At 47.0% G+C, this 26,715-nt stretch overlaps 1 protein-coding gene across 3 annotated transcripts in view; it reads right to left on the bottom strand.

The window, feature by feature from the left end:
- The window catches only part of Ypel2 (yippee like 2), a 59,219-nt gene extending 32,765 nt beyond the window's left edge, over positions 1 to 26,454 (bottom strand). Inside the window, exons 1-2 of one of the 3 annotated variants that reach the window (XM_034506456.2) lie at positions 26,245 to 26,454; positions 4,543 to 4,856 (exon numbers count right to left, since the gene is read on the bottom strand). In XM_034506456.2, coding sequence (XP_034362347.1) covers positions 4,543 to 4,659 — 117 coding nt within the window. In that variant the 5' untranslated portion in view covers positions 4,660 to 4,856; positions 26,245 to 26,454. Of the gene's footprint in view, positions 1 to 4,542; positions 4,857 to 10,504; positions 10,765 to 25,627; positions 25,783 to 26,244 lie in introns of those variants that run through there. The other 2 variants (XM_076936087.1, XM_076936088.1) reach the window with 2 other exon arrangements.
- Between the last annotated feature and the right edge of the window lie 261 nt (positions 26,455 to 26,715).

Below are 26,715 nucleotides of genomic sequence, written 5' to 3'. Positions count from 1 at the left end.
ACAAGTAGGTCGGGTGTCCAGCAAACTATTTCTTCTTTCCACCTGCCCTGGACTCCCACCTAACAGCCTACCACAATGCCCTTCCCTCTGATAAGGATCAAGTCTTGGAATGAAGTCACAAATTCTCAAACGCCCGGCTGCTCAATTGAGGGTTGGCAGGAGGACAGCAAGTCGAGAGGCCTCCCAGCTGGACTTGGTGGTACGGTCTGTACATCTTGACTACATGGGAGGTTGAGGCAGAAGAACTCACTGATCCGGTGGGAGCCATTATTATTTTATAACCCAAGTGTATTTTTATGCTTTCTGGGGCTGGCAGCATTAATAGTGCAAGCAATTCTTCAGACCAGCTCAAAATCCCTCTGCAGACCCCAGCACCCTCAAGAAAGAGAATGTGGGGCGCCTTAGCACATTCTCTAGATGGTTCTATTATAAATTCAAACTTCTCCCATCCCACAGTCCGGAGGCTCTGGTACTACCTCTAGACACACTGTGCTACCAACTGTCCTTTCCCTACATCCAATGTCTATACACCAGGTCTTGATGGAAAACTCCTTACTTAAGCAGAATATCCTTCCAACCTGCTTCCCGCTTTACATTTGGAACAACTTTATATTGTGAAGATTTTTGTCATTCACAATCCACCCTGATAGCATCTGAGTTGTGTGGCAACCCAATGAGGTAAGGGCGCTCCCTTCCCAGTGAGGTTTGCCTTGCTATGGAGACAGCACACGGAGGAATACATTAAATGCTAGTTACCTGCCACTTGATATGGTCTCAGCGTCTACCCATCCCCCAGATATACTGGGACATGTGGCTTTTAGGGAGTTATTAGGCAATGAAGGCAGAGCCTTCATAAGTGAGATTATTGTCAGTATAAAGGGGCCAGAACAAACCAAGCACAGCGGTTTGTTTTCTGGAAGCAGAGAAACCTCTTAAGGCCCAGCAGTTAAAGACCGTAGATAAGGGCAACTCCACAAGACTGTCTCAAAGCATACACACAAAATACGGTAATAAAGACATAAGCTGGAGGAACATCTTTTGCCCCTCCCACATAAGGCCACACAGTAACAAGCCATGTGTGAACTGGAAACTAAACCTTGATACACAGAGTCTGCCAAATTTCCAAATCTGGGGTTTTCCAGCCTCCAGACCTGTGAGAGGTAAACTTGCTTGTTCAGGAGCCACTCTGGTGAGAGTCTGGTGACTCCAGCCCCCACACACTCAGGCATATAAACACAGAGGATGCCATTTTGCCCATTTTGTAAGAAACTGAGACTCAGGGGTTGGACAGCTGGTTGCTGGCAACTTAGCTCCCGGGTATGTAAAGTGAGCCGGGCAGGAAACAAGCCCAGCACAGAGCTTTCCACCCCCAGAATCAACACACTCAACTGTTTAAAACTTTACAATGCTGCATTTCCCTGGTGGCATCCTAGACACTCACTCACTCCTCTGGGCCTTTGCCTGTCTCTCTCCATCATGAAGTCAGGCTCACTTTTTTATTTTTGTCTCCCCCCCCCCCCCCACACACACACAACAAACATCCAGCTCTCTGACTAAAGACCCTATTACAAGTACAAAGCCTCATTAATTTCACTGGGTTCCCGCCCCAACTGACTATCTGCTGCCCAGCTCTCTACTCCTACTGGGCAGACTCTGAAACCACACAGGAGATTAAGTCAAGAGGGGAACAGGAGGGACATTCTCTCCTTGAACTTTCCTAGACGGAGGGGGGTGGGCATGAGAAGAAAGGCCCATTTTTCCAAGGAGGGGGCCGAGGCAATGATCTTTCCATTAAGGGGACGTGCATAAGAATGTATAGATTATTTAATGCCGGGGGTGGCTGTGCAGCGGAATAAAGGAATCTTTGTCCAATTCCAAGCACGGCTCCCTCACTCTTTCCCCAGTCAGGCATTTCACCCAACTCCTTAAATCACCCAGCTCTAATGTACCCCATCTGTGCACTGGCTGTGGCCAATGAAATCAAAGCCTCTGCTGACTTTGGCTTAGACTTGTGAGCCTTCCTGCCCCAGAACGGGTAAGGAGGAGGACAGGAAGGCAATACCGACTCTTCTGTTTCTTCTTCATCGTCTCCCAAGGCACAAGCATCATCTGCCCACTTATTTGATCATTTACTGAGCTTCTGCCATGGGTCTGTCAAATTCTGATCAGGGGATTAAGTCAAACAGAACTCACAGAAGGACATGGAAGGTTCGAGAGAGAAGGTAAGGGGGGCTGCTTCTTGGCAGAGATGTGAGATACCGGTTACCAGCATGCTCATGGAACGGTGCTACTGTCTCGTGGCTAAAACAAAGCAAGGCCCTGCACACCTGCCTAAATACAGCAGATATGACCCCGAAAAGCACTGCCATCTCTACATATCCAACTTCCACCCATCTTTTCAGGCCCAGCTCAAAGAAAGACCTTGTCAAGAAATCTCACTGAGCACCGGCAAACAATAATCACTTTTCTTAACCTCCACGTTGAGATCTTGAATATTTTTGAGTCTCAGTTTCTCACTGGTATGACATGAGTATCCACTCACCTTGAAGAGTTACACAGGTTAGTGAGATAACAGTTTTCAGTACATAAAAGATACCAAAAAATATACTTTATTAGAGCCTTGACTTCTTATGTTAAAATGGTGCCTCAGATTCCTCCCTAGATAGAAACACTTATTTTGGAAATGTCTACAAAAAAAGGTTGTGGAAGGGGAGAACAGAGCCAACTCAAATACAAGTTTGTGGGCTCACGTTCCATGCCAGGAGACTGGCTAGTTCTCCCAATGACAGACATGGCTTCCTATATCCAAATTCCCAGCCAATGGTTTACCCCAAAACTTAAAAGGAATTATATGACATAGGTGGAAAGTAAAGGCAGGCTTAAGTATAAATAACAAAGTTTGAGAATGCAAAAGAGAGTTGGAAAAGGTAAAGTTCAGCCAGGACCCTGGGCGCTCTAGGAATCCAGTGTGTAAGTCAGCACCCTGGACTAGAACCACAGAGGTCTGTTCTGAGGCCTCAGGTTAGAATCTATAACCACAGATGTGGTTGTCTAGGCAGCCTTCAGGTGCCTGTCATGTCAGCCTGCTGAAGAGGATGCTGGCTGTCACTCATCTGGAGCTGAGACTACAAAACCTAAAGAAAAGCAAGCAGTGAGAGGCAGGTGCCTTTGCCAGTGCTTCTTGCAAACAGCTGGAGATTGCTTTTTTTTTTTTTTTTTTTTTTTTTAAAGTCTGGATCTGCGTAAGTATCTGTTTGTCCTCTAATTGTGTGAAGGCTAGCTTCTCAGGAAAGATGCTATTAAGGGGGAAATTCTCCCACGATCTTTTCCTCTTTGTCATCTAGCCCCAGTAAAACCTGTTCCTCCTCCCCTGGGAATCTAGGGCCAGGAGGGAGATAGCTCCCTTGAGAATGCTGCCCAAAGTATTGGGTTCCTGTATTACACAACCGTGATGCTGGCTTTATTTATTGGTAAGCCCCAGCCTCAACTTCAGAAGCAGCTATCAAGGCACCTCTGGGAAACCATGGGCTCGATCTTCAAATGATCACATTTGATTGTGATCAAATGTCACACTGTATCACTTCATATATTAAGGTCCCAACAGGCCAGGGGCTCAGCTTCTTCAACAGGCTACTTCTGCTCCTTCCCAAAGAACAAGTGTCGTAATGTTACAGCCTAGCGACTCTCCCTGGGGCTTGCCAGGGGCTCTCCCATCTCAGCTAACAAAGCTGCTCCAGTCAAGTTGGAGTGTGGCTCTGTGGTCAAGTTCTTGCCTAACATACAGAGGCCTGGATGGACTGCAAAACCAAACAACACCCTCCACAAGACCCCTCTTCCTCACCTCTCTGAGAATTCACTTCCAAGCAGAAAGCATTTTTTTTTCATTCTAAACCAAGTAAACAAACATACGGTTTTTAGAACTGTTCCTTATTCTACCAAGCTAAACTCAGTAAACAAACATAAGGTTCTAAAACTTTTTCCTGCTGGGCAGCACTTGGGAGGGAGAGGCAGGCAGATTTCTGAGTTCAAGACCAGCCTGGTCTACAGAATGAGTTCCAGGACAGCCAGGGCTATACAGAAAAACCCTGTCGCAAAAACCAAACCAAAACAAGCCAAAAACCAAAAACCTTTTTCCTGCCTTGTCTGGTCTGTGAGCTGCCAGGCCCTGAAGCCTTTGAGACAGTTGACATCTAACTTCCAAAATAACACACAGAACCATTACTCTGTCCCCACAAATCAGAGTTAACTCTCAGTTGAGGAGATAGCCTGTGGGTCAGCCCTCCCCTTCTATAAAAGACAGCATGCAAATATCCCAGTCTAGCCCAGCAGTGATGGCGCACGCCTTTAATCCCAGCGCTTGGGAGGCAGAGGCAGGCGGATTTCTGGTTTATAGAGTAAGTTCCAAGACAGCCAGAGTTACACAGAGAAACCCTGTCTTGAAAAAAAAAAAACAAAAACAAAAAAAACAAACAAAAAAACCCAGCCTATATGAATCTGTAACCCCAGGAACAGGAAATGCCCTCCTCAGTGGCAGGCAGGTACCTTGGAAATGAGTTCGTCGTGATTGGCCAAGTGAGCTCGGCAGTGGATGCAGCTGTAGGTCCGGTGGCAGGAGGGCAGGTATGCCTGAAAGGTCTTGGATCTTGTCATCTTCACCATTGGCGCTGCTGAGTGTGGGGCAAACTCCGGGGCAGCCCACGAGGCACTCCCACAGGACGGGTCGCACGGGAAACACCGAAAGACACAGGTAAAGGCCGTGGTTTGGCAGGGGGTGGGTGTGCGGCAGGCTCCACACACTGGTGATGTCTTCAGAAGAAGGACTCTCTGGCAGAGGTCTAGAGCTTGTTCTCAGCAGCCTACAGCAAAGGGACAATGACCATCAGCAAATGGAACAAAGCTTCCTACAAGATGAGCACACATGCCACCCTGAGAGGAGCAACAGACCCTGCCACATAAACCATCACCTTCTTCTGTGTTCCCTCTCTCTGTGTCCACTCTAGCCTGATAGACAGTTGGAGGTTATGTATTAGCACAGTATCTGCAAGAATCACGCAGGCACCCAGCAAACTGGCATCATCACCATCCCTGGTCAAAGACTAGGACTGAAAGTGGACTCTGTGCAGTCCTTGGGAAAAGACCTTCTAGCAACCATCACCTTTGATGCGGGGACTATCTTCCACATCCAACGGCCCTGTCTGAGGCTCATCCACTTTCAGATACCAAGAGGATACCGGCCCTCGGAGCCACAACCAGCAGAGGATGAAACCACAGAATGGCCTCTGCTGGAATAGGTGTGGGATACAAAGGACTAACTTCCCATTTAATAAAACCCCTGAGGAGGGTAGCCAGCTTGTCTGAGAGGTGATTCCCTTTGTAACGTCTTGTTGAGACAAGATGGCCAGTGTGTGTATGTATGTTTGTGTATTTTAAAAGGCAAGTAGATAAAGTAACTCAGCGACATAACGTGCTCACATTTGAAAGACCGTAATGATCGTCAGGTTCACAACTTCTTCCCCACTTTCCTGTCTCCCCATTACTTCTCGCAGGTTGAAGACTCTATCATGTAGTCCCAGCTCTGGGAACACGGGGCACGAGTGGGGGAGAGAAACAAGGCTCCCAGTGGAATCATGAGTGAATGACTCTGAAGGACTAAAAGCTTCGCTTACCTGAGGCTCTGACAACCTGTCTATTCCCTGGACTTCCTAATGGGGGGAGGCGTTCCCACTTGCCTACCTTCCCAGGAGAGCCATGAGTGTTAATTAACACCTGCACCATGCTTTGAAGATTAAATTAAGAGAAACGGGGGAGGAAGACAAATAAAATAAGCTCTTCCTTGCTGGACTGTCTGGGATCCATGTGGACTTAAGAGAAAACCTGCGAATCATAATGTTCTTTCCCCTCTACACGCACTAGAAGCAAGTCTTCCATGGGAGGCTTCACACCCTTCCCCACCAGCCTGCCTTTCATTCTTCCCACGCCAGCCCTTTGGGCTGTCTACCTTTCAGAGTGGATAATATCACTGCCCGGTAGTACTGCAGCGAAAACGAGCGGCTAGTATCCCTTATACATGTCTCTTCACAGCATCCTTGAGCCAAGTGGACTCCATGTGTAGTCACAAGTCTCATGTGACTTGTCTGATTTCTAAAGGGATTCAGATTCAAACCCACAGGGACCAGGGCACGATGCCTTCCCGGCCCAGTCTCCCACCTGTTCGAGATGAGGAATTGGGTTACACACAGAAATGCTGGCAGGAGACAGAGGTGGGAAATGATACCTTACACTGTGCCTCAGAGTTAGGCTTAGCCACAACAGATGCCTTGGATCCCAAGCTAGCCTGTGGTGACCAAAGGCTAAAAGGTGAAAGAGCTAAGTTACTATTTCCCCGCCCTTCCACTGGGTTTCCTGACACATGCTCAATATTTCCAACACCCTGATTCTGCTCCTAGCAAGAACAAAAATTCCAGAAGAGGACATAGAACCATGGAAGCAGCATCCAGCCTCAGTTCATGCCAAATGCTGCTGTGTTGTATATTAGCAGGTGGGAGTTCTTTTTGTTTGGTCTGGGCTGCGTTTGTTTGCTTTCTCCATAGCCCAGGCAGGCCTGGAACTTCTTGTCTTGGTTCCCTAGAGCTGGGATTAGAAGCGTGCAGTGCCATGCCCAGATGTCTAAGTCCACAGCCGTGGCTGCCCAGTGGCCAGGATGAACAATGCTGAACCCACGGGTCTTACACAAACGCTGGGGAGAGAAAGAAAAACAATGGCTCTGGCAGCCTTTCTGCCTTAGAGAGGCCATACAGGGTGTTTTCTTAAGCACGCAGACAGCTTCTCAATTATGCATTTCCCTGGAGTAGAATTATTTCTTTTCTCACTGCTCCTCTGTAGGAAGCCTTAAAAAAGTACACAGGCAGAGGTTCCCGGTTATGCCCTGAATCCACAAACACTGAATTCACGGCTCCGTCTATAGAACGAGGCTCTGTGGCATCTTAAGTATTGAGTAGGTCACAAGCATGGAGCCGCGTAATATGCCTCACCTCGCCAAGGCTGAGCTACCATGTAAGTAATGGCCCAGGCTGCAAGGTACTAAAAACCCTGGGAAGACCGGGACAGGGTCTCACTATGTGACTTTGGCTGACCTAGAACCAGGTAAACCAGGCTGGCCTTGAACTCAGAGAAAGTATTAGAAATAGTGGTGGTTAAAAACTGGTCCAGACAAGGTAGAAAGACCTAGAAAAACGGCAAGAATGGTAGTGAGACCAGGCAGGAGAGACAGTGACAGTTAAGACCATGCACTGCTCTGGCACAGTCAGCTTCCAGCACCCACAGCAGATGGCTCACAGCAGCCTGCAACTCCAGCTTCGGGGGATCCAATGCCTCTGACCTCAGAGTTGTATACACTCCTCCTCTTAAAATAAAACACCTTGCATGAATGTCCAGGCAGTAGCAAGAGGCATTTTGCATCTAATAAACCACAGGCCAAATAGAAAAGATCAATTCCAGACCCCGGGAAGGTGTGTGTGTGTGTTGGTGGTGGTGGTGTGGGGGTAATCACCTAATCACTCAGCATTCCTTTCATTTATAGCAGTCAGGGTTTTTAAGGGGCAGAACTGACATGGGATTGGAGGTGCTCAAAGGCTTTGGTCCAGCTAGGCTGGCTACCCAGAGTAAGTCGAGAATCCAGGAGACATTCAGAGGCGAATGTCTCAGCTGCCTTCTGCATATGCCTGAATCCTGAAGGCGTCTCTAATGCCAGAAAAGGACAAGTAGAGCAAAAGCTTTATTTCCCGTGTCCTTCTATGGGCTTTGCCAGCAGGTGTAAGTCCAGATTAAAGTGGGTCTTCCCATTTCAAATCAAGAAAAGTCCCTAGCTGGGTGGTGGTGGCACATGCATTTAATCCCAACACTTGGTGGGGGATTTGGGGGAGGAGGGGACACTGAACAGGGATGGGAACAGGCTGGATCTCGAGTTCAGGGGAGAAATCCTGCCTGGATGAAGGAAAGAGGAAAGGAAAGGAAAAGGAAAAACAAAAAGAAAAGAGATCCCTCACAGGTATGCCCTGAAGCTTGGGTTTTAATTCCAGATATAGTAGACAACCAAGAACAGCCATCGCATCATTTAAGGGAGATTTAAATTGCTTGATCTAATTCTCAATAAAGAGAATTGCATTGCTTTTTCTGAAGGGAAAGAAACTGCGCATACAGGGTCACAAAACTCGGCACATTTTAATTTCTGAACTTTGGTCTCTGCTAATGGTGCCACAGCGTGTGTGGAATCAAGAGTCCAACCTGTTGAGCATTTTGTGAAGTCCAATTGATTTCCAACAATAATCAAAAGCCCCAGGGCTTATGTACAATTTAAACAGCATTTTAAGTGAACTAATAATCCACAGTGGAAATTAAAGGGAGACTTTTCTACCACCACCAGCTGGCTCGTGCTGATCACCATGGAAAGAAAATGAGAAGTGTTATGATTAAAAAAAAGATCTCAGATAATACCACCACCTCGAGAGTCAATGGCATAGGGGACACAAGCTGTGCCTGGCAGCCCCTCCTGACTGACAGGCCATTCCCTTGGGGAGTCACAGTAGTCACTGAAATTCAAAACTGTACCTCCCAGGTGTCACTGGGAAGAGTGGCATGTGCTCTTTTAGTTAAGCCATAAGGAACCTGAGAGGTGACCTGGAAGCCAGGCAGCACCACGCAACAGTCTCAAACTAGCCGCTGGAGAAAGTACCACAGGAAAAGACAGGGCTGTCCCTAATGTGTTTGTGCTGTTATTTATGTAGAGGGAAGGTGAACAGAAGTAGATTCTAGAATCTCACAAATGAGTTCTATTCCCTCCTAGCTGGGTAATACCCAGCAAGTCCTCAATCACTGACCCTTGCTTTTACGTCCAAGTGTGAGATGAGATGACCCAGGGCTGGCACACAATCTACAAACTGTATTTTCAGTGCTCAGCAGAAACAGAATGATCCCACTTGGGATGGGACAGCTTGAACTGTTTGGGTGGTTCCAACACACCATGTTCACATTCACACCCCGAACTTCTGTGGCCACTCCCACCACCTCCCAAGTCTAGTACAACTTTCTCCTGTCCCTAGACCAAGCCCTCACTTGTCCACTCAAACTTAGCCAGGAAGGTGGGTGTGGCAATGCTGCAAAACTGGCATTTGTAAAGCTGAGGCAGGAAGATGCTATGAGGAGAGCCTGCAGACAGCAAGAAACATGAGACCTGGGGAGCAGGTAAACTTGGATTCAGTCTGGATTTTTCTCACTAGTTGCCATAGCAAACTGAGCAAAATACCTGAAAGAGTGGAACATTCAACATCCCTAATTAGCTATAATCATTCCTACCCTCCCCCCCACCAAGACCAGGGTACCAGTGTCCCCATGCCATGATTCATGGTGGTTAGGAGGTTGCAGAGTTTCACGTCAGCCAGGACTACATACATAGTGAGACCCTGTCTCAAAAACAAAACAAAGCTAAGCTACCTACTGTCATAACTTGGGTGTGATGGACCAGGCCTACAATCCCAGCACTCCAGGAAGACTTCCCCAAGTTTGATCCAGGCCAGTCTATATTTCAAGTTCAAGGTTAGCAAGGGCCACTCAATGAAACCTTGCCTCAATTCCAAAACAAAAAAGAAAAAAGAAATCAACAGGAAAAAAATTATTTATTTTATGTATGTGAGTACTCTGTTACTATCTTCAGACACACCAGAGAAGGGCAGTGGATCCCATTACAGATGGTTGTGAGCCACCATGTGGTTGCTGGGAATTGAACTCAGGACCTCTAGAAGAGCAGAGGGTACTCTTAACTGCTGAGCCATCTCTCCAGCTCCCAGATACCTCTTTTATAGCTCTGGACCACAGAAAACTTGAAATGCATGTAGTAACACAACCCAGCTTGGACAGCAAGGAACCATGGTCCTTCAGAAACAAAGCCAGCCATTTACCTCAACCCTGGATATATAGTCTTGATTTTGGGGAGGTATCTGTCACATGATAATCCTTCATGATCTCTGGGACTCCTCTCTTTAAAGTGTGCTGCAGTTGTTACGCTTTCCTGTTGGGATTAAAGTTTAACTGTGGCCGGGCAGTGGTGGTGCACGCCTTTAATCCCAGCACTTGGGAGACCGAGGCAGGCGGATTTCTGAGTTCGAGGCCAGCCTGGTCTACAGAGTGAGTTCCAGGACAGCCAGGACTACACAGAGAAACCCTGTCTTGAAAAAACAGGAAAAAAAAAAAGTTTAACTGTGGATGACTGTTTTGCCTGCATGTGTCTATGCAGGGCCCTCAGAGGCCAGAAGACAATGTAGGAGGCCCTGGAAAATCAGGAGTTACAGGTAGTTTTAAGTCAGTGTGTTAGTGCTGGGAATCAAACCTGGGTCTTCCAAAAAAAGCAAGTGCTCTTCAGCACTGAGCCGTCTCTCCAGCCCCTCTAACTCCATGTTTTAGTGTTTAAGGAAAACCTTCTTCTAGAGTGAAGCGTCTTTCTTGCACCAACCTTCATTTTATTAAGGCCTCCAATTCAGCAAGGTCACAGGACATGCCGGTCCTAGAAAGTCCATTCAGAGGTGGCTGCTGAATGGTGCCCTTGCAACATCCATTAGAAGAGCAATGTGACCATGGCTTTGAGTGTGGCAATTTACCTGGCGAGGCTCACATCTGCTAGCACATCTGTGTGGAAAAACAAACAGTTCCCTTGAACATCCTCCAACTTCCATGGCATTTACTAGGTACTGGGCAGAAGCAGCTGAGGCTGGCTATCAAGAAGATCAAATATCACAAGTTGTGTCTACAACTGCAATAGAGAAGAGTAGGGAGACCTCAAGTATCTGCAGACACTAAGGCCACTCGGCCAGAATTCAACAGCTTCTCTTTCTTTTCTTATACAGTTAGTTCCCAGCTCCGAACCAGAGTTAAGGTAACTTACAAAGTATGTACACAGGGCCAGGTGTGGTAATGTACCCCTTTAATCCCAATACTCTGGGAGGCAGAGGCAGGGGGATTCTGAGTTCCAAAACAGCTTGGTCTACATAGTTGAGATCACATGTGGCAAAACAAAGGAAAATATGTATTTACTATACATCAAGATTTAAGATTATAAAATCAGGATCAGGTAGTAAAATTAAGAAGAGAAATTAGTTCTATCAAGTGTGAAATCTAGAATTAAATATGAAAATATATACAGGCCATGAAAGTAAGTGGGAGACTGAAAGGAAGAGGTTTTTGTTTTGCTTTTTTTTTTTTTTTTTTTTTTAAGACAAAACAAACAGGGTTTCTCTGGTAGCCCTGGCTGTCCTGGAACTCTCTGTAGACGAGGCTGGCCTTGAACAGGAAGATCCAGGTGCCTCTTCCTCCCTAAGTGCTGGGATTAAAATCGTGCTAGAGAAAGAAAAGGGAGGATAAGGGTGAGGAGGAGAAAATACCTGTTATCTCATGCAGACTCTAGAGTTTAAATATATTTTAAAAAGCAAGTGTCAGTCAAGAGATAGCTCACCAGTTTAAGAGCTCTGAGTGTTCTTACAGAGGACCTGGGTTTAATTAATCCCAGCAGACATATGATGGCTCACAGCATCTCTAACTCCTGTTTCAGATGATATTACTGATGCCTTCTAACCTCTGGTGCCTACAGGTACATATGATGCATAAGACATACATGCAGGCAAACACTTGTACACACAAAATATCTTTTCAAAATAACAGAATTATGAGCTGTGTGGTAGTTTGAATAAAACTGGCTCCCATAGGCTTATATTGGAATGCTTAGTCACCAGGGAGTGACATTATTTGAGAAGGATTAGTAGGTATGGCCTTGTTAGAGGAAGTGTGTCACTATTGGTGTGGTCTCAAAAGCCCAGGACATGCCCAGTGTTGTGCCCTCTGCTTAAGGATCAGGATATAGCTGTCGGCTACTTCTCCAGCACCACACCTACCTACCACCAAGCTCCCAACATGATCACAATGAAAAACATAAGCAAGGCCCCAGTCAAATGCTTTCTTTCATAAGAGTTGCCGTGGTCACGGTGTCTCTTCATAGCAATAGAACAGTGATGAAGACAGGCTGGACTAACGGCTAAGAGCCCTGATGCTCCTCCAGAGGACTCAGAACTCAGGTTAGAAGGCTCTCAATTGCCTAACTTCAGCCCCAGGGAACAACCAACAACCTCTTCTGGCCTCCATGGCACCTACACACATGCAGTTAACACTTGGTGCATAAACACATATTCACATACACCAGCTTTTAAAATATGTATGTATGATAAGGAGGTCAAGTCCAGCTTCAAATGAATGTTCTTAAAATTACTTCTGGCCGGGGCAGTGGTGGCGCAGGCCTTTAATCCCAGCACTTGGGAGGCAGAGGCAGGCGGATTTCTGAGTTAGAGGCCAGCCTGGTCTACAGAGTGAGTTCCAGGACAGCCAGGGCTACACAGAGAAACCTTGTCTCAAAAAACCAAAATAATAATAATAATAAATTTAAAAAATTACTTCTGAAGCTCAAATGAAAATTTCCTTTTCAACTCCTCATGATCTGGGGAAGTGAAATACCTGACCTGCAAGCATCCTGGAACTGAGTATACAGATTTTTGAAATTTTCCTGTGAGGACAGGAAGTCGGTGAGAAATCTAATATACAAAATCCCAAGATAAACCAGGCCTTGTGGCTCATACCGGTAGTCCTGGCACTCAGAGATTGAGGCGAGGGGACTGTTGTAGTTCAGCGTTGGCCTAACCTACTTAGTGAGTTCTAGGCCAACCTGGGTTACAGTGAGACCCTGTCTCAGTGTCAAAAATCTTCCAAGACTACCTGAAGAGTTCAGATCATGTGACTATCTCATAAAATTATTTTTTGGAACATCCTCTTCGAAAACAAGACATAAGCTTGAAGCTGGGGTGTGTGTGTGTGGGGGGGAATCAGAGCAGAACATGGATTTCAGATGGTCTTCCTGGAGTCTAGGGTTAGTGCTGACTCAAGCAGAATGACAAGCCACAGAAGTTTCTGGCAAGGCTTCATCATCATTAATCACAATCAAGATTGAGGAACAAAAACATGGGCCTCTCTCTGCAAACAAGCAAGTTGCAAACACTAAAAGTTTATTTACTGCTAACACTATTCAGCCATGGTGCGGCATCAGCTCCTTACCCACGCTGGGCATGGCGGTGCATGCCTATAATCAGGGGACTCAGGAGGACTGCTAGTTTAAGAACAGCCTAAACAATAAAGCAAGTCCCAAGCAGCGTGAGCTACAGAAGTCAGCAAGCCCCTGGATCTCAAAAGCAAAGCTTCCTGGGCTTCACTTCCTCCCTAAGCCTGACTCCCCACGGATGGGTTCCTCCATAGACATCCAAGCCTAAGCTGTACACTCTGCTTCCGCACCTCAGACCCCTTTCCTAGGGGCACTTCTTGTAAGCTCTAAGAAGACACATCACACTAAGCTTATTTGAAGTAGACATCATGGATGGGATGAAGCTAAGTGGTAGAGCACTTAGCTACCCATGAGGCTCTGGGTTCGGACTACCTGCAGGTACTGTATTTTAAAAATATACCTTTATCACTGTGTGGATGTGTATGTATCCATGGATGTGTATGTTTGTGCATGCTCACTACAGCATCCGTGACTCCAGCTCAGTTCACCAGGCTTGCACAGCAAGTGCCTTTAGTCCCTCGCTAGTCCTTGTAGTATGCTTAGGTTTGTCCTTATGTATTGAGTTTTCTGAGCTCATGTTTATATGTGCAGAAGAGTGAATGGTGCCACTGGATCTCCTAGAACTGGAGTTATAGATGGGTTGTGTACTGGGGAGTTCTCTACAAGAGCAAGAAGTGCTCTTATCTGAGAAGCCCTCTATAGCTCCAGACCCCAAAGGCAGCTTAAAGAGTCATCACCTCTTCTCCACAGGCTTGCTACAGTTTCACCAATTATCTTTCTCCCCAACCCTTTGTGATGCTGGAGACTGAACCTAGAGCCCTGCACATGATAAGCAGATGTTGTGTCCCACAGGCCTCAAACCCATTTCATCTCCTTAAAGACCCCACTGACGAAGCAGGCAGCTCCTTTCTCTCCTTTTATAGCTCAGGGCTTCTAAGCAGTTGACTCTTGTTTTGGGGGTTTTGTTTGGTTTGGTTAATAGGCTGCAGGGCCACAGATATGCCTGGCAAGCACTCTCCTACTAAGCTACACTTCCTTCTCCCCCAGGCCTGCTGTCACCCTACCATCCATGGCAATCCTCACGGGGGCCACTGCACAAGCGCCATCCTTTCAACAGACAACTGTCCTTGCTTCCTGACTCCCTGACTCAGCTCTTTCTCCAGCCCATTCTAGAATTCTATTTCTAAAACACATTTTGACCACTTCTCTCTCATATTTCAAAACCTGTACCAGTTTCCTACCAGACTACAGGGCACAGTCTACACCACTCTGGCAGTACCAAGAGCCTGGGCCAACTCTGTATATTCTCATTGCCTCCCGGCTCCACTCCAAACCTGCCCAATGGACCAAGGTACTTACTACACTGCTCCAAAGTATTTCAGTTACCTGCCATATTTTAACCTATCTCCTGTGCCCTGTAAATGCTCATCCCTTAATACCCAGCATAAATGAAACCCTAGGCAGAGCTGGCAGCCCCTTATACCAGCACACAAAGAACATCTTTCTCTGAGTTAGACTCTATCCTGCAAGATAGATAGGAACTGCCTGAAAAGGTCCAATGTCCTAGCCCATCCTTTACACCCAGGACTCAGCACTCAGCACACTAGGGAGCCTTGAAAGGTGGCTAACTGGGAGATGAGAGAGAGACTATCAGTGAAACTATACTGGTGGCTCCAAATCTTATTCTTGTGCCTCCCTGCTTTCCTGGGCTCTTAAGAATCTACAAGCCCAGATACCCAATTCTGGGAATTACACTATTAATGGGACTCACCATTAACTCTTGGCAATTAACTCTTGAGGGGCCAGGTCACCAGGGCCTACAGATGGTGTGAGACTCAGCACCATGAGGTCACAGCTAAGATGAACCACACCACGTGAACATCTGCAGTTTTACCTGGCCGCTGTGAAACTGTCTCTGTTCTGCATCCCTGAATCTTCATTCGCCACTGTATCCCAGGAGAGCACCCCACATGAGCCTACCCAGGCTATAAGTGCCCTCTGGACCCTAGAGAAGCTCTCAGACTTCCAGCCTAGGCATATTCTCTGCAGACACACTGACAAAACCCACGAGACAAGTACTGTCGGACTTGGGTCAGGCCAGGTATAGGAGCTCTCGACTCTGTTTCTACTCAAGATAGCAAAGGCCTAACCAATCCCCTTTTTTTCTCCAGGCCAATTCTACCATCCTTCAGTACCAGCCTTCAATACTTGACCATGCCCACAGATGACAATCCTGGTTAAAACAAAACAAGTAACATTCTTTCTATGGTCTGTGACCCAGAGAACTAGTCCATTCTTCTGCGCCTAAACAAGGCTATGCTTGACCTATAATGAAGAACGGCCATTAAGGAAGTCTACTGACACAGCTTCAGAAAATAAGAGACTTGAGAGAGGAGTGGTCTGGAATCCCAGAACTCAGGAGGTGGAGGCAGGAATCTTACACACTTGAGGCTAGCCAAGGTAAGTGAGTTCCAGAACAGCCTTAGCTACATAGGAAGCCCCTGTATGACCAACTTATCCACTCCCTAAAGCAAAGAAGTGGCCCCTCCTCAGAAGCTACATCGCTCAGAATCCTCGTTTGCCTTCAAGCCCCAGTCTGGCCCCTCAGAATGCACACGCTCAGAACCATCAATGGCTCCATCTTCGTTTTCTTTTACTGAAGTGATTATTTGACCACATCTGTGCTTCCCAAACTGAACTATCTGCTGAATTAATGAATGTCTTTTGGATAATAGGCATTGCCATGACCTTGATTTTTCTCACCGATGGGTCTCTGGGGCACAGCTGGGGCCCCAATTAACTACAGGCTATCTATCCCAAACCTGCCAATCAATGCTGCTTTCAGCTGTCTGCATGCTTTCTCAGCTTTATCCCCAGTTCACATAAATCCCACATCCTAGATCCAGCCTGTCTGTGGCTGAGCGCTCTGCCTTTCCACAACTGGAATCTGAAAATTGAACTTTTAAAATTTAAGAGTGAGAAAGGGAAGAGACAGTTATTGAAAGGAAGCCTGAGATACAATGTAATGGCCAGCCCATAGATGGATAAATTTGTATTCTAGGATATGGAGGAAATGAAAAAAGGGGGCAAGGGAAAGGGGTGGGAGAGAAACAGAGAGAGGGAAAGAGGGAGGGGGGGAGGGAAGAGGCTGACTCCATGACGAATTTCTGGGCTTTTCTACATGGGAATAGCAAGTAGACCTTATTCAGAAATGAAACCTTTTTCCTTTCAGGCCTGATGCTTGGAGGACAGATTTACATGCACTTTGCCAACTCAGCTTCTCCATTTAAGAAGCTTCCAAGGCTAGTTAATGGGTCGTCCCCAAAGCTGGACAGGACTTGCAAACTTGGAAAGCTTAGTCGGGCTGGATGTGGGGTGCATGCCTGAAACCACAGTGCTTGGAAAGCTGAGGCAGGAGGATAAAAGTTCAAGGCAGTATGATCGTCAGAGGTCTGGTCTTAAACTGGAGATGTCGCCAAAGGTGACCCTGAATTCCTGAACCTTCTGCTTCTATTCCCCTCATACTGGGATAAATTCTTTCTACCCTGACAAACCAGAAGAGGTCTCTGGAAATGTATTCTTGACCCCTGTAGCCTCCAGAGCTTAAACAACGGGAGAATCTTCAAGCTATGCAGGGGTACAGGATGGCCAAGGCCACTCTAAGAGGCTGAGTAAGACAGCATCTCAAAATACAAAAACAAAAGATACAGCCAGGGATGTAGATATAGAATGTAGATTTAGGGTGCAGGTCAGTGGCAGAATGCTTGCCTGCCAAGCACAAAGCCTTGGATTCAATTTCTAGCACTACAAAAACATAAAATGTATACACATGCACAAATTATTGGCTTTGTTAGGTCAGAGTATATGTGTTGTGACCAAGACAATCGCATTGTTGAGGCTGGCCTGTTGTTTAGAACGGAAACAATATTCCTACCTCTAAATGTTTGGATGATAGCTATGCATCACATACTGATAATATGATATGTATTTGAGAATTCTGTCAAATTCCCATCCAAATTCTGAATGAGAATGTCAAATTCTCTTGAAACATAAGCAGATTTAATACTTCTACATTAAATACAAAGGTAGCTAAGGTTTAGAATACTGGCTGCCCTTATAGAGGACCTGGGTTCTATCCCTGCCATCGATAACCTCAGTCTTCGAGGATTCAACATCCTCTTCTGATATTCAGGCACCAGGCATACACATGGAATGCAGACATACATACAGACTTCAGATCTCAGCCTTTGGAGGAGTCAGCCTGGACCACCGGAGACTAGGACTGGGTAAGGGAATAAGAGTGAGTATCTCTACCAGTTTTCTTCTAAGGACATTTTAATCAGTGTCTATGAGCCACTGTTACAAGCTCTTCAACCTTAAGTTCTGAGAAAGGAGGTGACAGTTCACTTCCATGAAACTGCCCCTGGTTGCAGGGATGGCAACACCCTGGCATTCTTCCCCATGTTTCAGCTGGCTCCTGGGCATCCCCACATCCTCCCCGTCTGCACCCTTCAGTATACACTGAATTTAGTATGCTCCCAATTTAGAATCTCTTTATTCAGCCCCACCTCCAAAACCCAACCCTTCCTTCCCAATCTCCCCAACAATTAAATTCCTTCTACCTTGTACCCTGTCCACATATGCCTTCATCACTGGTTGGACAATGTCCAACAGGGGACAGGTCCATGTCTTATCTTTTTCTCCCAAAGGTCTTATTATCTGAGTGATGATTATTACCTCTGAAAATAAAAGAACCAAGATTACATTTCAGCCCCAACTTAGAAGTTCTACTTCTACTGGTCCGTATTATTCTTCATTGGCAGTCAAGGTTGACCCCAAACTCCCAAAGCCTCAGGTATTATATTCCCAAACAGGACTGGAGAAACCAAACAGTGTAAACCATTAGGAAGCTCAGTGTCTCCCAGGACTAAATTTCGACCAGCCAAAACAAAATAAAGCCAATGTGAACAATAAAGTTCAGCCACCATTCACCCCGAGGCCCTGTCTGAGTCCAGTGGAACCCGTTCACTATCTTCACGCCAACCCTTCCTTTCCCAATGAGAAACACACAAGAACTCCAGGCCTGGTTTTTTCTTTTCATTTTCTTGTTTCTTGTTTGTTCCTAGGTTTGTTGTTGTTTTGTTTGTTTTTTGAGACAGGGTTTCTCTGTGTAATACTGGCTGTTCTGGAACTCACTCCGTAGATCAGGCTGGCCTTGAATTCCGAAATCCACCTGCCTCTGCCCCCCAAGTGCTTGGATTAAATGCGTGCGCCACAGACCAGCCATGCCTGCTTCTTTCTCAACTGTCACTCTTGTTTGGACATACCCCATTCTCAACACCACAACCATAAGGAAGGGCTGCCCTGTATCTGGGAGACAAAACAGCTCTGTAGCAGAAATGCAGGCAGCAGCAGTGCAGCACACTGGCAGAGATGCCCGACACTAAAAAGGCTCATTCACCCATTTTAGAAGCATGTTTCACTTAAGATTGAAACATTATAGGCCATTTAGGACTAGGTCAGAAGTGCGCACTCCTCTAAAACCACAGAAATAGAAAGAACCTCTGACCTGAGAGAGAGAGAGAGAGAGAGAGAGAGAGAGAGAGAGAGAGAGAGAGAGAGAGAATATCTGTACTTAGCTCATTTCCTAGGCTGACCATGAACTTGCCCATCTTCCTGCCTCCACCTACAAAGTTCTGGGATTACAGATGTGCATGGCCTTGCCTGGTTTACATATACAATGCTGGCACTCGAAACCGGGGCTTCTTAGCACATGCTAGGCAGAAAAATCACTGAGCTACATCCTAACCCAGTTTGATGCAGTTTCATGTATCCCAAGCTGTGGACTTCCCACTCTTCCACCTTCACCTCCTCACCCACTGCGTTCTGCTACACCTCATCAGAGCTGTGTGTTAAACAAGTCCTTCTGGCCACTTAAGCCTTACTTCTTTATATTTCTTAAATGAAACTACCTAACTGGAGTTAATTCCCAACCCAGCATATAGCCAGGTTGTATCTAAAGTTACAAGTCATTCGAATGAAATAAGGAAAAAAAAATGATAAGGTTAACACTGGGAAAAAATTAGGATGCAGGCCTCTGTGGAGTAAGCCACAGTTTTGGCTCTGTACTTCCTGGCAACCATAGCAAAAAGAGAAATATGAGCAGTTATAAATTTCCAATTGTCCAAAAAAAGAAAGAAGGAAAAAAAAAGGCATACCAGTTCCTCTGAAGGGCCAAAGCTTTTCCTGGCACTATGTTCTAAAAGAATGTCTCCCTTGAACTTCTTAAGGGAGACATTATAGGATGTGGTAGAGTCTCCAACCATATAAATCCTAAGAAACAAGTTATATAAAGCACCTTCTCGTGCTGTTTTTCAGTGAAAGTGAAGGGCACTTAGTCAAAGCACTTCTGGTAACAATGAGAAAAGAGGACCTCAGTCTACAGCTTCCTGTCAGCCCAGCTTGTTTAGTCAAGCCTAAACCAAGAGTGACCACGACAGGCAGACAGCATGCTTTGTTTTTGTTTTGCTTGTTTGTTTTTGAGACAGGGTTTGTAGCCCTGGCTGTCCTGGAACTCACTCTAGCACAGGCTAGCCTCAAACTCAGAGATCCACCTGCCTCTGCCTCCTACCAACCAGCTAACAGTATGTCTTCAACTATCACAAATACTACTTCTTCCAAAGACACTAGTCTTGGATAGGAAGCTAACATGAAGTAAGAGCAGTCAGCTGGTGAGCTCCATCCAAGCCAGCCTGGGCTGGAGAAAGACCCAATCTCAGAAAGATTCAAAAGGTAGAGAGAAAGAGAGAGAGAGAGAGAGAGAGAGAGAGAGAGAGAGAGAGAGAGAGGCAGAAAGAGACAGAGAGAGAGACAGAGACAGCTGTACACAATGTCATGATCACTCAATTCCATTCTACCCAGGCATAGTAGTGCAGGACTTTAATCCCAGCACGCAGGAGGCAGAGGCAGGTGGATTTCTGCAAGGCCAGCCTGGTCTACACAGCAAATTCCAGGACAGTCAGTGCCACATAATGAAACCCTGTCCATAAAATAAAATAAATTCCATTCTAGTTCTGACAAACCTTAGTGATATTTATGGCCTTCATTTACTTAATATAAATAAAGACTTGGTCATTGCCCACCACTCCCCGCCAAATCAATTGATTTGGGGATGAATTTCTGCCAGCCAGACTGGGAATCTACCTCACACTATTAATGCCATTTTGTTATTAACAGGAGCACTGAGTGCTTCCTAGGTGCTGGGCTCTGGGCCTGGTTTCCCCTGCATTCTCCTCTAATCCTCCCATAAATCCCAAGTGATAGTTACTATTATTAGTCCCATTTTACAAATAAGGACCAAAGAGTTAGAGAAATGTAGATTGCCCAAGGTCACAGAGTTAATTACCAGGTTCTTTCTGACTCGGGAGCCAGACCCCTCAGCTCCACTGTAGGGCCTGCTGGTTCCTGATAGAAATGCCAATGCATGTGGAAAAAAAAAAAAAGGGGGGGGGAGGGGTTGGGGGAGGCCCAGAGTGAGGTCAGTGGAAGAGGCAAGGGATGTTTATTAACAATAACTGGTTCTGGATCTTTCAGAGACTGGCAGCCTATAATGGAATAAAGGAATACAAAGTAATACTGTGAAAAATGCAAAGTGCAAAAGGAATTTTGAAAATATTATCCCAAGAAAGAGGAAAAAACATTTATTTTCCTCATAGTCTTTTTTTTTGGGGGGGGGGGGTGTTTGGTTTTGTTTTGTTTTTGTTTTTGGAGACAGGGTTTCTCTATGTAGTCCTGGTTGTCCTGGAATTCACTCTGTAGACCAGGCTGGCCTTGAACTCAGAAATCTGCCTGCCTCTGCCTCCCAAGTGCTGGGATTAAAGGCGTGTGCCACCACTGCCTGGCTTTTTCATAGTCTCTTAAAAAGATTGTTTCACGCCTTTAATCCCTGCATTTGGGAGGCAGAGGTTGGTGGATCTCTGCTGAGCTGTAGACCAGGCACAGCTACAAAGAAAAAAAAAAAAACCTGTCTCAACAAGCAAAACAAACAAAACAACAAAAATCACTTCCTACTTCAGAGGCTGAGCCTTGCCTCTTTGATCGTTTATGCTTTTAACCAACAGGTATTTATCCGGCACCACTAATCGCCAAGTACTGCCAGGATGGAGCAAGTCAGAATGGAATGGACACTCTCAATATCCCATTCCAAGAAATAAGTAGATAATATATTCCTAGTCAGTAGTAAACTGGTTTTTAAAAAGATGATGATGATGATGGGTGTGGGGGATGTAGCTGTTGGTAGACTGCTTGCTTAGCATGCATTGTAGTTGGGAGCCCTGCAAGACACAGAACTCAGCCTATAATTCCAGCATTAGGGAGACAGACACCTGGCATAATAAATTCAAGACCAGCCTGAGGTCTCCTGGATCCCAAGACAAACAAGTTAAGGGATATAAAGAAACTGTGGGCCAAAGGTGAGGAGCTGTTGGTAAGTAGTTGGGGAAAGTAACTGCAGAGTCAAAAGGCACCAGGGTTCTGAGAGTATGGCTCTTGTTACTCGGAGAGGACCAGGGTTTGGTTCCCAGCACCCACACGATGGCACATGGTGAAACAACGATCCCTTGATACTCTCTAATCTGGGACCATAAATGCATGCAGACAAAATACACAAGTAAAATAAATCTTTAAAAAGGAAATGCTTAAGGGGGGGGTGGTAATGGGGGGGGCGGGGGGAGGCTTAAACTGGGTGTGATGACTGACATACCCTTTAAAACAAGAGTCAGGTGGTAGAGGTCAGAGGGTCAGCCTGAGCTGCTGAACAAGTCTGAAGACAGCCTGTGAGCAAGTGAGATGACACTCTCTCAAAAACAGCACCGCATGCTTCAGAAACTTCACAAGGCCTCATGTAGTTGTAGCAGAAATGGAATGAGGTTAGGAAGGAAAGTGATAAGGTGGGAGGGGGTGGGGTTGGGAGCCCGGGAAAGGGCACAGAGAAAGAAGCTGCAGTAGACTAAAGTGCAGGAGGCAGAGCTCGCCACAGCCAGGTGCAATCTTTTACAGACCCAAGTAGACAGCATCTTTTGTTATGGATATCACCAAAACCCTGTCAGCCCTAACAAAATACCTTTAGCTGGAAGGCAGGCAGACAGGAGGGCACTGGCTGGCTGTCCATCTCTGTGGGCTAGAATTCAATATGATGCTTTATACCTGCCAAGAGTACCCAGTGGTTTAGTTGCTAGACCAGGGAAAGACTGAGATAATTTACAAAGAGAACAGATCCTGACTCCTTCCCAATCCCCTCACCTCTGCTATTCCTAAGACCTGTGATTCCCCCCAACCACCACCACACCCACTTTTCTGCCCCTCTCATTTCTCTATGTGCTCAAAACTGGATATTCCAAATGTGAGCAGCTAGGCCAAATGGAGCGTTATTAAAGTTAATTTAAACAATCTCACAGTGAATGTTCTCATACAAGGCATTTTTTGCCAAGGACCACAGTCTGAATGTAGATGATTAAGTGTCCTTTGTAAAAGCTAAACTGCAGATTTAATTCAAAGAAATCTCTTCCACTAACCTGTCTGGACAAAATAAGAGGGAAAATTGAATGAACAGCTCCACTGGTGTTTGTATCTGTGCTTAAAAGGCAGAGGTAAAAAGCACCAGAAACTGGATGACTGGCTGACTAGATCCACCTGCACACCCTGTGCCCAGGCAATGGGAAAGAACCAGCTGACTAGGCAAGAGACGTGGGAACCTGAGTCTCTTATTAACATCTGATGATAGACAAGTCCCTGATTCCCGCAACCCCCATATCAAAATAAAGTCACAGCCTGCTTCTCCCTCAGGCTACAGAGTCTAGAATACCAGCCAGCCAGACATTAAACAAAATCAATCCTTTCTTCAGCCGGCCAATTGTTAATCCCCTAGGCACAATGACTGCCTCAAAACCATTAACATCATCATGACAATGAAAACTCACAAAATCTGTGAACAGCACCGCAGCTCACAGGCAAGGTTCACCTCTCCCACCCCCAGGCACTCAGAGACAGCCATTGCTACAGAACAGTGAGCAGCAGCCTTAGAGGAGATGAGGTGCAGCCAGGTGCCAGGGCTGCCAGTCGGTCTCTTACCTTTTACCAAAGCTTTGGAGGATCCCACTCTACAGCCCCAGCTGGCCTGGAACTCGCTATTATGCAGAGAACTCAAGAGCTGACTGGCCTCGGCTTCCTGAGTGGGACCATAAGTTCGAACATCACCATGCCAGGCCCCTTTTCAAAGACGACTGGCTGGCAGCCGAGTGATCTGACTCTGACGGCTTGCACCCCAAGTATGAGCCATCTACCTGACTCTGCATTTCACACCCATTCTCACTGTTCATGACCACCAACTCCCAGTAATCAGCAACCTGAATCAGCCAAGCCCCCTCCTCCGCCATTAGCATCCCCAAAACAGATGTGTGGTGTCTAACACCTGGAATCTCTAACACCCCCTCCCCCCTCCCACCCACCCCACCTCCTGGGAGGCTGAGGCAGGGGGACTGTAGTAAAGTGCAAAGCCAGCCTGGCATTATGCAACATGTTCCAGGCCAGTCTGGGCTGTATAGTATGAAATCCTGTCTCAATAAGACAGAGGAAAAATAACCATCTCTGGAGTAATTAACACACTATACACATACATACACATATGTATCTATGTATATGCAAAATACAAACACACATTTTTTTTCAACCCCGCTGTACTTTTAAACACTGTTCTGGCCATATTCATGCACATCCAGGCTGGAGGATCTCCACCCTGAACCAATGTTTCTCAAACTGAAGGTCATGACCCATTTGGTTAGGAAATCAAATTAATGAGTCATGACCACCAGCTGATTGTTTTTTTTTTCTAATGAAGCAGGAAAAAAAAACAGAGCATACTGCAGGTAGTATGGTGAGTTACTGTCTCCTAGAACTGTAGTAGCAGGCCAGCAGGCGTTGCTGTAATATATTCCTTACTGTGAATCCCTAGCCAAGTTTGAAAACCATGGCTCGAAAGAATTGAAGTGGTTTGATTTTGTTTTTTCTTTCCTGAGTCAAGAGTGTCTCCCCTACATAGACCTGTCTAACCTAGAATCCCTTTAATACAGACCAGGCTGACCTCAAACTTGCAGGGTTCTGGGGTTAGTTATATACTAAGTTATATACTACCATTCCTAGCTAGGAAAACTGTAGTCTTTGTTTTTCTTGAGACAGGATTTCTGTGTAGCTTTAGCTGTCTTGGAACTTGCTTTGTAGACCAGGCTCATTTTGCATTCACAGAGATCCACCTGCCTCTGCCTTACCCGTACTGGGATTTTTTTGTTGTTGTTGTTGTTGTTGTTGTTGGTTTTTCGAGACAGGGTTTCTCTGTGTGGCCCTGGCTGTCCTGGCACTCACTCTGTAGACCAGGCTGGCCTCGAACTCAGAAATCCACCTGCCTCTGCCTCCCAAGTGCTGGGATTAAAGGCGTGCACCACCACTGCCGGGCTCTGGGATTCTTATATATGTTCTTTACTTCCCTTTTCCCATTCCTACCTCAATTCAAGCAGAGAGATCTAAGAAATGATGTTACTGAATTCTAAACTAAGTAGAGCCCAACTGAGGCAGGGCATGAGCCCAGGACCTCCACTCTCTCCCATCTGGCCCTGTCGTAGAATAGGGGTTAAATCACAGTGCCTAAAGGAAGTTTACCCAGCTCTCCTCAGGCTGGGCTTGTTGTCAGTGTAAAGAACTCACAGCCACACATATCACAGCTCAGGACAAAAATGGGGGTGGAAGCAGTAATGGTTGAGTATGAACGAGTCACAATTGATACATATGTATGAAAATGTTCTAATAAAGCCATTATTTTGTAAACAACAGAATTTAAAATAGAGGTAGAAACTTCCTTAAAGATAAGAATATCAAATGCTAAGAAATCGAAGGGGTGAAGGAATGAACTCAGGTAAAGCCTACAGCAGTGTGTGCCAAAAGGAAAAGCAATCCTATCTTACTGATCAGAACCTGTGAACCCCCAAACCAGACTACTGCAGAGCCTCAAGCATTAGATTTGCTGTTAATTCCTTTGTGCCTCTAATGTTCTGTAAATGGGGTTCAAAAAAGTAATCCCTAGTCTTGTCCAGAGCGATGGACAGGGAGCCCCATTTTGCTAGAACTAATACGAGCATGAGGAACAAAAGACTAATAAGACTTCAACTTAGTGGCTCAAAGACCCTCCAACGTGGCAAATACAAATCAACAAGGAGGCCAAAAAATAAAAAAGCAGGACTCCGGGGCATTTGCCATTTCCAGCAGCCGGACCGTGGAAGGCTTGGCAAACCAGAGGATGCCCACTCAGCTTTTTAAAAACTGTGGATAAAAAAAAATGTAGTCAGAGGTGGCAGGCAGTTCTTTGCAAAAGGGGTCCAAAGGAACGCTGCTTCCCCAGCTAAGTGCCAGCCACGAGACCGGAGTAAGGCTCACCAGAAGGGAGTCAGCAACTAGGCAGGTAAAACTTGAAGCAGGAAGAAGCAGAAGCCAGCTCCGGGGAGGGACCCTCCGCAGAGGCCCCCGCAGCGGGTCTGGCAACCGAGTTCGCGCCCACCCCTTGGCAAGGCCGCTGGGGAGGCGCCGGGAAGCGTCCAGGCAGGAACTCGCTGTGGTTCCCTTGGCCTGAGGCTGCCAAAACGCTCCGGGGACTTTTGAAGGCGATGTGCCCCAGACCCAAGTATCTCGATGGAGACCGGGGCCACCCGTGGTGGGGGGGTGGGGGGGTGGATCACGCCGAACAAGTGAAGCGGTGGCGCCCAGGTCTCTGGGTCCCCATATTTGCCCGGCTGCTTTTCGTCACCAGCAAGTCCCGAACCCGGAGCGCGCGCCAGTGTTTGTAAACAAACCGGTCACGTGGCCGCAGCAACCCGCTCCCCGCCCCTAGCACCCCGGGAACCTTCGGGGAGCCCCCTCGGGACCGCGACAGCACCGCCTCAGGCGAGCCGGGCTGTCTGTAGCGCGGGAGCCGGACCGTCCCTAAGGCGCACAGCCCGAACCCGAGCGGAAAGCGCCCCACGCCCACGCGAGCCCAGCTCGAGATCCCCCAATACCTGGCGGTAGGCTGCCCGGTCCGGCCAGCGCCGGGCTCGGCTGATCCGGAGTGCTTGGCGACGAAAGACTGCACGGCTGACTCTAGCGCTCCCTGCGCGCTCTTAAAGCCACAGTCTCCGCCACCGCCGCCGCCACTGCCGCTCCGCATCCCTCGAGTCCGGGCTGGGGGCTTGCCGGGTGACGGACGCGCCCCCGCGCCTATCCCATCGGCTCAGCACATAGCAACACGCCACTGGTTGGTCCGGCACGGCCGCAGCCCATCCACGAGGAGCCAATCACCGGAGGACGGAACTCCGCCCCTGCTTCCCCTGCCTCCCGCCCCCCAACCCCCACCCGCCCCTCGGCCCTGGCGGGGCGCGCGTGCGAGGAGTGTGGCAAGGTCTGGGTCCTGCCAGTCCCGGCAGCTGGCGGGCGGGGCTGGGAGAAGAGGTGATTAGAGTGGGGGAGCTTTCTGAGATAGGAGGCTGTTT

This window comes from Arvicanthis niloticus, chromosome 6 (genome assembly GCF_011762505.2).
Source record: "Arvicanthis niloticus isolate mArvNil1 chromosome 6, mArvNil1.pat.X, whole genome shotgun sequence".
Lineage (NCBI taxonomy): Eukaryota > Metazoa > Chordata > Mammalia > Rodentia > Muridae > Arvicanthis > Arvicanthis niloticus.
The sequence above is the reverse complement of the archived record's forward strand: the minus strand, read 5'-3'. Positions and strand labels throughout refer to the sequence as shown.